The sequence below is a fragment of the Orycteropus afer genome, unplaced genomic scaffold (genome assembly GCF_000298275.1).
Source record: "Orycteropus afer afer isolate SDZICR_OR568_19922 unplaced genomic scaffold, OryAfe1.0 scaffold00246, whole genome shotgun sequence".
Lineage (NCBI taxonomy): Eukaryota > Metazoa > Chordata > Mammalia > Tubulidentata > Orycteropodidae > Orycteropus > Orycteropus afer.
In genome coordinates this window covers 42,644-53,461 of record NW_006921833.1, presented here as the reverse complement: position 1 = coordinate 53,461, position 10,818 = coordinate 42,644, and the positions used below count along the sequence as shown (strand labels likewise).

The following is a 10,818-nucleotide window of genomic DNA, read 5'->3' as shown; positions in this document are numbered from 1 at the left end:
TTGAACCACCAGCCTTCTGGTTAGTAGTTAAGTGTCTTAGCACTTTTTTCAGCCATTGTCTGTGAGCCCACTAGTGTACCAAACCTTTTATATCTAGTATTTCACAAAATACAGATATGGAAGATCTCATTTAAAACCCCTGCTATTTTAAATATTATTATCACGAGACTCAAAGAAGTTAAATAACTAGCTCACTGTTTTTATTTGTGCCCACACCACTGTATATTATGACTACACTGTATTGACTCTGTAGTGAAAAATAACCAAAAACACAGGAAAAACAAGTAGCCAGATCTCTAGAGAGAGAAAGAAAATAGAGGAAAGGAAAAACAGATTATTAAACAGATCATCAGAGATGACAGTTAATAGGATGGCTGATAAGGAAACACAGTTAAGCGCTCAACCGTTACACCTTACATGCCAGGGTGAAATAACTGTCCATGGGAGGATATAATCACAAGCCTGCTCTCATATGAATTTGCAGCCCAAATTTCCTTCACAGGTCGGTTCGAAATAATTTAGGGACATCTCTGGCATGTGGTAGAGACAAAAACAAATTCTCTTTAAAACAACAAACCTCTGTTCTAGGGAACCACAGAGTAAACAAACACATTTAAGACCCAAACAAAACAAAGGATTAGATTTAGATTAGATTGAACAAAATTCATACCTAAAAAAATAAAAACAAACAAACAACAGAAAAAACAATAAAATAATGAGCAATTGAACAAACAAATTCCTAAAGAAGAAACCCCAAATCTAAAAAAAAAAAAAAATCTCAAAAAGTTTTTGGTTTCATTCATAATCAGGAATATGTGAAATAAAATATAGTTCACAGACCAGTACAAATGAAGAGGACTATCTATTTCAACTTTTGATGAGAATATGGATCCATGGGAATTTTCACACTTTGGCTAATGAAATAATATGTTAGCATACTCCCAATGGGAAAAAAAAAAAAAAAGATTGACAATATCTCAGGAGGTTCAAACTATATGTAACTTGTGACTCAGCAATTCTGTACTTCACTTTATATCCCAGAGAAACTCTGGCAGGTATGTGTTTTGGGAGATGTGTGCAGTAATACTATTAGCATTGCTGCTAGTAATAGCCAACTGGAAATACTCCAAATGTATACACCAGTAATATGGATAAATAAATTTTGGTACATTTTTATGATGGAGTATATTTATTACGACTAACATATAGTAGCATAGAGGACTTTCACAAGTGTAAGAGAGGTAAAACTCAGAAAACCAAAGTCACTGCCATCTAGTTGATTCTGACTCATAGATTCTTAAGGCTGTAAATATTTTTGGAGGTAAATTGCACCATCTTCCTCCTGCAGAGCAACTGGTGAGTTTGAACCAATGACCTTCTGATTAGCAACCAAATGCCTTACTCATTGAACCACAGAGCTCCTTAGCAGAAGATGCAAAAAATACAGCATGGCTATAATCAAATAGAGTTTAAAAACTATACAAACTAAACTATATTTTTCAGAGATTTGTGTAGACAAATCCATAACAAACAAATAATAAAACAAAAACAAACAAACAAGGGAAGGATTATTACAGAATTGAAGATAGCAGTTTCCTTTATTTGGGAAAGGGAGAACTACATTGGAGTAGGCACATGTACTGAGAAAGTTTTATTTTTTTGGTTTAAGTGGAGTTATATGTGTGTGTTTGTGTATGTGTGTATGTGTAATGATGCAATATTTTCCATATTTATATCTAATAATTTAAAATATGAGAAAGAAGTTCCAAGAGTTTGTCTTTTGATAATACTGCTATTGCAATGGTAATAGATTTAGACCTTTTCAATCTATATATTAGGAGCTCTGGTAGCATAGTGGCTAAGGCACTTGACTGCTAACCAGAAGGCTGGTGGTTCAAACCCACCAGCCACTCCTCGGAAGGAAGATGGGGCAATCTACTTCCATAGTGATACTGCCTCAGAAACCCAAGGAGAGGTCACTATGAGTCGGGTCTGACTTGACAGCATATAACAACAACAACACAACAATCTATATATTATTTAATTTGAACATTTTTCTCTAGATGGATACCCTAAAAATGAAATTGAGTATAAATGGAAAAAACCCTCTGTAGAAGTGGCTGATCCTAAATACTGGAGATTATACCAGTTTGCATTTGTAGGGTTACGGAATTCAACTGAAATTTCTCACACAATCTCTGGTAAGGAAGATTTAAGTCTATTGATTGGATTCTATACTTTTGTATATTTTATAGCTAAACTATAACAGATTTTTTTTTTCTCCGTAGGGGATTATATTATCATGACTATTTTTTTTGACTTGAGCAGAAGGATGGGCTATTTTACTATTCAGACGTACATTCCATGTATTCTGACAGTTGTTCTTTCTTGGGTGTCTTTTTGGATCAATAAAGATGCAGTCCCTGCAAGAACATCGCTGGGTATGGCATGTGATATCATGATATAGTATTATAAGTCTCTTAGAAACATTTTAATATGATTGAAGTCTATAGTTGAATGTATTATAAATACTCTAGAAGAATATTACTCTATAATCAGTCAAAACATGACAGAAACTCTAATGCAATACCATATTAACAGGAATATATGTAAAAAAAAGTGGGAAATAGAACAGCAAAGAACTTGAAATTGCAGGAAATTCTTTATTTTTCCTTCTAATGGGATTTAAAGGAAGCACGGATACACAGCAAGAATTAATACTTATAAATCACACATTTTTTTTTTTTGTTGTTGTTGTTGTTGTTATGTGCTGTCGAGTCAGAGCTGACTCATAGCGACCCCTCCTTGGGTTTCTGAGGCAGTATCACTACGGAAGTAGAATTGCCCAACCTCTCTTCCGAGAAGTAGCTAGTGGGTTTGAACCCCCAGCCTTCTGGTTAGCAGTCAAGTGCCTTAGGCACTACACTACCAGAACTCCTTTATAAATCACATATGGTCCCTCTTAATCTTATTTAGATTAACAAAGTTTTTTATTTGTATTTTTTTGCCAAGTCACTACTAAACAGTATTTGTTGACTCATTTATACACTTGAAATCCTTGCTCTTACAGTGGTGCTAATTAGCACTCAAGTATTCCAAGGGGAGGTAGCTGAAAGCAACAAGAAGCTCCTGGGCTTCTGTAATCTATAGAATGTGTAAGTTTTCTGTCACTATGTGATAGTTCCCTGTGCAATGACATCGATTATAAAAAGATAACTTATTGTGTATACTTGATGAAATAGACTTCTGTTGTATTTCTTTGACAATCCATTTCAATATTTGTTATCACATATGAAACAAGTGACTAATTATTATACATTTGTTTAAAGGAAAATGACACAACTATATTCATGTTATTGATATTCAGAGAAAAATTATTTATCATTTGATTCATTCCCAAGCTCTATGTGAGGCATGAGTTACACTACTAGTAATAGTATCTTTAAAACAAAGAAAGTTGGGACAGTTTATGTTTTCAACCATAAGGAGGTTTTCCTGTGTTTTATAGGGTAGTGAATAAATAACACCACTTAATAAATACAGTAAAAGGCACATCACACAAAAGTGTCAAGAACATAGCCTGAGGCACTCAGCTCTATATTTAGAATGCAGTTCATCTGGGAGTCTAAACAGAGGATATATATAGTTACTAGACAAAATCCATTCTTACTTGTGTTTGGGTTCCTATAATTACTTCAAATTTTTTTCTATTTAAAACTGTATAAATTATTGTAGGTCCTGTGTATGCTACCATGAGTATGATACAAACTGAATTTTATTTTTTAAATACTATTTCCATTTTTCTTTTCCAAAGAGGATTTGAACAAACTATTTTTGCCATATACCGGAATGCTATGAAACAGGAAGTCTAATTGTGGAATCTCTGTGTTTCTAGGAGAATTCATTATTTTGAGGTTGACACATCAATTTTAAAGATAAATAGCAGATAAGTCTTGCTTGAAGATTATGTCTCGTATATTTTTGTCCTATGTAGTTGCAGAATCAAGAATTTTTAAAAATATTTATATATATACACACACACATACACATACATGCATGCACATGTAATACACACATACATAATCATTGAAGGACAACACTGTGAGATCATGTATTCAACATTCCCTTTTAAATAACATTTATCAAATGCTTTCTCTGTGACAGACAGTGTTCTAGGGGCTGCAGTGCTAATAGTAAACAAAAGATATAATATCCTCATGTCCACGGCACTTACATTTTTGTAACAGATACATGTAATATATAAATATAAAAGAGATTTAATAAAATGTCAGTGAGTAACAGTGGCTCTGAAGAGAAAACAAAGTAAATGGTTAAGGAGTGGCATGGGTTGTAGGTGGATGTGATGACTGCTATTTAAAATTGTGAAATTGGGAAAGCATCTTTGAGGAAGTGTCATTTAAATAGAGATTTGAATGAAGTGTAGGAGCAAGGCAAACGTGGATATCTGGGAAATGGAAGTCCAGGCACGGGGAACTGCAAGTGAGAATGTTCTAAACTGGGACCCTCTTTGCCATGCCATGCTTGTGTTTCAGGAAGTAGACACCCATGCCTAGAGGTGACCAATTAGTGGTAGAAAATAAGATTGAGAAGTGATCAGTGGTTTATTGTGTAACTCTTTGCAGGTTGTTATATCACCTTTGGAAGCTCTGGTAGCATAGTGCCTAAAGCACTTAAATGCTAACCAGAAGGCTGGCAGTTCAAACCCACCAACCACTCATTGGAAGGAAGATGGGGCAATCTACTTCCGTAGTGATACTGTCTCAGAAACCCAAGGAGGGCTCGCTAGGAGTTGGGTCCAACTTGATGGCACATAACAACAACAACAACAAATATCACCTTTGGATTTTATTCCAAACGTGATAGAGAACTATGGTAGGATCTTGAAGAGGGGAAATCATAGAAGAAATATTTTAATGAATCCTCTTAATGCTCTAATTTTTTTTTTCCCCTGCTATAATGAACTGTGACATATTTTATTAGGAAGTCAACTGTGTCCTTTTTAAGTTAAACAAATATTTTATATATAGTTTTGGCTTCAAGATCTTTGAAGCAAAAGTTATCAGGAATAATAGGAAAATAGACAATCAGTAATCACAGTTCGACATATTTCACATTCTCTTTCTCATTGACAGAAAAAACTACACAAAAAAGTCAATTAGGTTGTAGAACAGCTGAATGAAATCAAGTACTTAATCTGCTTAATAAATGGCAAAGTGCTTGACTACTATCTGAAAAGCTGGCTTTTATACCCATAGAAAGGAACCTCAGAAGGCAGCCTGGAGATTTGATTATGAAAGGTCACAAGCCTTTAAAACCCTCTGGTGTAGTTTACTCTGAAGACATAGTAGTATCCATTAGTTGGAATTGACTTGAAAATAACTAAAGACAACAGCAACAGCACTCACTGCAGCATACACTTCTTTTTTTTCAGACACAGTGGACATTAACCAAGATACATCATATGCTAGGGCTCAGAACAAACCTTAATACAATTCAAAAGACTGAAAGTTTTCAAGAGTACAGTCTCTGAACAAACTTGAAATAAATTAAAAGTAATAACAAGAAGATTACTTGTGAAGTCCTCACAGATCTGGAAATAACACAATGATCTTTAATATAATCCATGGGTCAAACAATATATCAACTGAAAATTTAAATCCCCAAAAACACACAGCTATTGAGTCAAGTTTTACTCATAGTGACCCCATAGGACACAGTTGAACTGCCTCTTACAGTTTCCAAAGTTGTAAACATGTTTAGAAGCAGACTGTCTTATCTTTCTCCAGCAGAGAAGCTGGTGGGTCTGAACCGCCAACCTTTTCGTTAAGAGCTGAATGCTTTAACCACTGCACCACTAGAGGTCCTTAAAGGGAACTTAGAAAATGTTAAAACTGAAACTGAATTTTCATTAAAAACTCTCTCTGTCTCTACACACACACACACACACACATTTATATTTATTTATTTCTGGGATGCATCTAAAGCAATGCTTAGAGGGAAAATTATAGTTTTAAGATGCCTATATTAGAAAGAAGAAAGACTTAAATAAGTTTCCATTTTAAGAAGCTAAACAAATAATTAAAAACCTTTTATATTTATTTATATTTATGTTGTAACTAAGGAGTGTTGCTGACACAGTGAAATGCTCAGCTACTAACCAAAAGTTTGACAGTTCAAACGCATGCTGTGGCTCTAAGGGAGAAAGAATTGGTTCTCCGTGTTCCTAAGATTACAATAAAGAAAACCCTTCCACGTGAGGTTGCTATGGGTCACAATTGACTCAGTGGCACCCAACACACACATACTGTATCTATTATTTCAATGAATGGGAAAGAGGAGTTAACAAGCTTTCATAAGGTCAGCATAAATAGGTGAAAGGAGTTGGGGATTGAACCGAAGTTTGTCTTCATTGCTCCAAATTCGTCACAACTATGTCATCTTTTTCTTTTTTGTTTTCACCTTATGTAATGATGAAAGTAAAATGATGCATGTTTCAGAGGGACTGCCAAGACACATCTCAATGGAGACATGAGGAAAATAGGGAACATCACCTTCACAATACAAAAGAGATTCTGCTGCTGCAGCCCCTACCATTTTTTTTTTTTTTTCATTACAGCTGATGCCACTCTAAAAATCTTGACCAATTTAAGAAGGATCTGGTAGTCTATTTAGAACTTTTGAGAGAGTAAACAAATCCATTCATAGGGCCCTATGTGGTAGGACAAAGAATAAAAGTTATGGCGAGTTAGGTGAGAAGAGTTAGAGCATGGGCAGTGGTGAATTGGATGGCCTAATCAATAGAAGTTAGAGCCACAAGAAAGCCAGTGAGTAGAGGGACTGACAGCTTCAAAAATATAAACACAGGTTATAATGAACACTTTAACTCTTCAACTCCTAGAATAAGCTACACAAAATAAGTCTATTTTATCTTTGAAAAACATTACAGGCGTAAATGTAACCTAGCCTCCTTATTCTTGTGAATGAGGAAATATATGGAGAGTGTAACTTGCGCACAGTATTAGTGGAGACAAAAGAAGGCACTAGATTTTTTGACTTTCTACATAAGACTATTTCTTTTCCTCAAATATTTTAGAATACAGAATTATATGTGTGTGTGTATATGTGCATCTGTGTGTGTGTGTGTGTGTGCATGGATGCATGTGCTGGGACTCTGAGGTGATTTCCCAATATTGTGTCCTATATTTTTCAAAATATGAATATTTATTCTATGCTTTAAAGTATCCCTTTTATTTAATCTTTGAGACTGGCAAATCCAAGACATCCTATAACAATGCATTACAATTTTTTGGATTACTTTTAATTGTACATTTTAATTTTCATTTGTACATAAAGGAAAGTCTCCAGTCACTCTCTCTTCAATTAGCTACAAGTGTATTTATTTTTCCTATAAAAGTCCAGAGGTGATATTGATGCGAGAGACCCATGCTCCTAGGTTTTTGTCGTGTTCTGTATGACTTGAATTCTCAAGATCATCTAATAGTACAAGATGACTTCTAGTGTTCTGACCACTATATTCCAGCAGAAAGCAATGAGAAAGAGGGAAAGAGGGGTGTTACCTGTCTTTTTAATGTTATCTATTAGACATTACTTATCACATGCTGGTCCTCTTTGACTTACCGTGCCTTGGATTTAGCCACGTGGCCACACACAGGTGCAAAGGAGGCTGGCAATTAAGGTGTTCTTCTAGGCAGCCAACAATCAGCTAAACTTTGGAGATTCAGCTACCGTGGAGAAAAGGCAGGATGGTTATGGGGAAATATTTTGCAGTCCACAGTAATTTAAATGATTAAAATTCACAAAGAGACTCAAAGAGGACATGGAATATTATGTAGCTATGGTTACTAGTAATTTTTTCTGTAAATCACTAGTAATCATATCCTTTTGTTTCCATTGTTTATTTCCCCTTACAACATTGGCAAATCAGATGCAAGAATAAAAGCAGTCCCTTAAATTCCCAGTTTTTTCTTTTTTTTTTTTTTTTAATTTTGTCTTTCTCTCTTTCTCTCCATAGGTATTACTACGGTTCTGACTATGACAACCCTGAGTACAATTGCCAGGAAGTCTCTACCTAAGGTTTCTTATGTGACTGCAATGGATCTCTTTGTTTCCGTTTGTTTCATTTTTGTTTTTGCAGCCTTGATGGAATATGGAACCTTGCATTATTTTACCAGTAACAAAAAAGGAAAGACTACAAGAGACAGGAAGCTCAAAAACAAGGCCTCAGTATGTAAAATATTCTATTTCATAAATAGCAAGGTACCTAGAAATACTGGTTTGAATGTACTTTTTCTAATTATATAGAATAATATAGATCCTTGAAATATAAGGCAACAGATAAATAAAATTGAGGTGAAACTAGAATACTTAATACTGACCACTAAGGCAAATATATTATCACTTAGAAAGACTATTGAATGGCCCTTGAAAAGAGTGGTTTCTTAAGCTATGAAAATTTCCATAAGTGATAGATTTTTTATACCTAAAATACTAAATAAAATCTCACCATGATTCTATTTTTATGTTGGTATTTGGGCTTCTGACAGTGGGTAGCCCTCAAAATTAATTTTTGAGAGATGAAAACTATGAAGTTCTTTCTGATTTTTGTATATTTTCATGCCCTTACGCCCCCTTCCCAATTATATACCTGCTTTAATTTATATAGCATCGAGTCAGTATATTAGAATTGATGCTATTGATTCTACTATAATTAAGCATGAGATGATTGACTGTATTTTATTTTATAATAGTAATTTTGATAATCTGAATGTAATAGCCAATAGTTAATGAGTGTGCTCAGCAATTTTCTAAGCATTTTGAATGTATGATTTCATTTCTCCTTACAACAGTCTTGTGAGTACAGGCTTAGTATTTTGTACTAGAGCAGGCTTAGTAAATGAACATAACAACAACAACAAGAATCAAACTCAAGTCTTTCTTGACACCAGAGTTCAAGCTTCTGTACCCTTTTTTATATTGTCTGTTCTCATTGTTGTTAGCTCCTGTGAGTTAGCTCTAACTCATGGTCACCTTAAGTCTAACAGAACAAAACATCCTGCGCCATGCTCACAATTGTTGGTATGTTTGATTTCATTATGACAATTACAGTCTCAATCCATCATGATGAGTGTTTCACTCATCTTCATCTACCCTTTACTTTACTAACTTTGAAGCCCTACTTAAGCTATTAGTCTTTCCCAATGATATGTCTAAATTAAGTGACCAAGTGTCTTGCCATGTTTGCTTCTAAGGAGCCTCCAGATTGTGTTTTCTAAGACAACCTTGTTTGTTCATCTGGCGATCTATGATGTATTCAATGTGCTTTGCCTATACCACCGTTTAAGGAGCTCTGGTGGCTTAGCCCCTAAGGCATTTGACTGCTAACCAGAAGGTTGGTGTTTCAAATCCACCAGTCACTCCATGGAAGGAAGACTGGCCAATCTACTTCCGTGAAGATCTACCACCTTGGAAATCCAAAGGGAGTCGCTATAAGACAGAATTGACTTGATGGCAGTGAATTTGGTTTGGTTTGGTATACCACAGTTTGAACACATCATGTCTTCTGTTTCCCTTTTTCATTGTCAACTTTCTCTTACCTCTGAGTCAATTGAAAAGACTACGTATGGCTTGTGTCAGTCACACATTAGTCATTAAAGTATCATCTTTGCTTTTTAAAACATTAAAGAGTTTTTTTGTCACATATTTTCTTAATATAATATATCATTTGAATTCTTGGTCATTAATTCAAGTAAAATTAAATCCTTGAGATTTCTTATTTTAATTTTTAATTTTCTCTACGTATCATGATGTTATTTATTGGTTCTATTATGAGGATTTTTGTTTCTTCATGTTCAGGAGTAATCTATATGGAACTTTTAGTCTTTAAGCTTCATTATTAAATGCTTCAATTTGGCTTCATTTTTGACAAGGAAGGTTGTATTACCTTCACATCACAGTTTGTAGGTTGTTAATGAGTCTTCCTCTACTACTGATGTCAGGTTCTTCATAGAGCGAGATTCATGTTTTTTTTTGTTACATATACAGATAGAATAAGTAAAGTTAAAGGATAAACCGTGTTGCACATCTTTTTCAATTTTTAACCCTGCATTATCTATTTCCTTGTTTTGTTCAAATCACCACCTCTTGATTCATTTCTTAAGAGCAAATTAAGCATTTTAGAATTCTCATTCTTCATAATGTTGTCCATAATAGAGCTCAGAAATGTAACTCTTTTCCTCTACAATCAACGAAAAAGCCCCACACATCATACCTAATTCTAGAAAATGTTTTCAAGACATGATTGTTCCAAAATTTCTTGGTAAATGAGAATTGAGTAAAACATACATGTAGAGGTAGCTTATAGCCTGTATAATGAGGCATAGGTTCTTCCTACCTTTGTTGTAAGTTTTAGGAGGATTCAGTCCTTTTTTTATCATCTCCTTATTTTTTAATTAATTTCTTCATAGGAATTTCCTTTACTTTTATGTGATATGTTACTTCTCATGTTATACTTCCAAAGGCCAAACTTGTATTTTTTTATTTTGTTTTCTCACAAAGTTCCGAGAAAGTAGAGCTCATTGGTGATGTTACAAATTTGAGGACTTGCATTGCAGAATTAGCTGTGACTCCCTCAATTTGACATTATTTTAGCCTATATATGGTACATATTAGGAGCTCTAGTAGCATAGTGGCTAAGGCACTTGACTGCTAACCAGAAGGCTGGCGGTTCAAACCCACCAGCCACTCCTCGGAAGGAAGATGGGGCAATCTACTTCCCTA

The 10,818-nt window shown here is 34.5% G+C and overlaps 1 protein-coding gene across 1 annotated transcript in view; it reads left to right on the top strand.

Annotated features, from left to right (window-relative positions):
- The window catches only part of GABRG1 (gamma-aminobutyric acid type A receptor subunit gamma1), a 155,642-nt gene that overhangs the window by 138,907 nt on the left and 5,917 nt on the right, over positions 1-10,818 (top strand). The window contains exons 6-8 of the mRNA XM_007949425.2: positions 2,064-2,201; positions 2,289-2,441; positions 8,054-8,265. Of these exons, the coding sequence (XP_007947616.1) occupies positions 2,064-2,201; positions 2,289-2,441; positions 8,054-8,265 (503 nt within the window). The remainder of the gene's footprint in view (positions 1-2,063; positions 2,202-2,288; positions 2,442-8,053; positions 8,266-10,818) is intronic.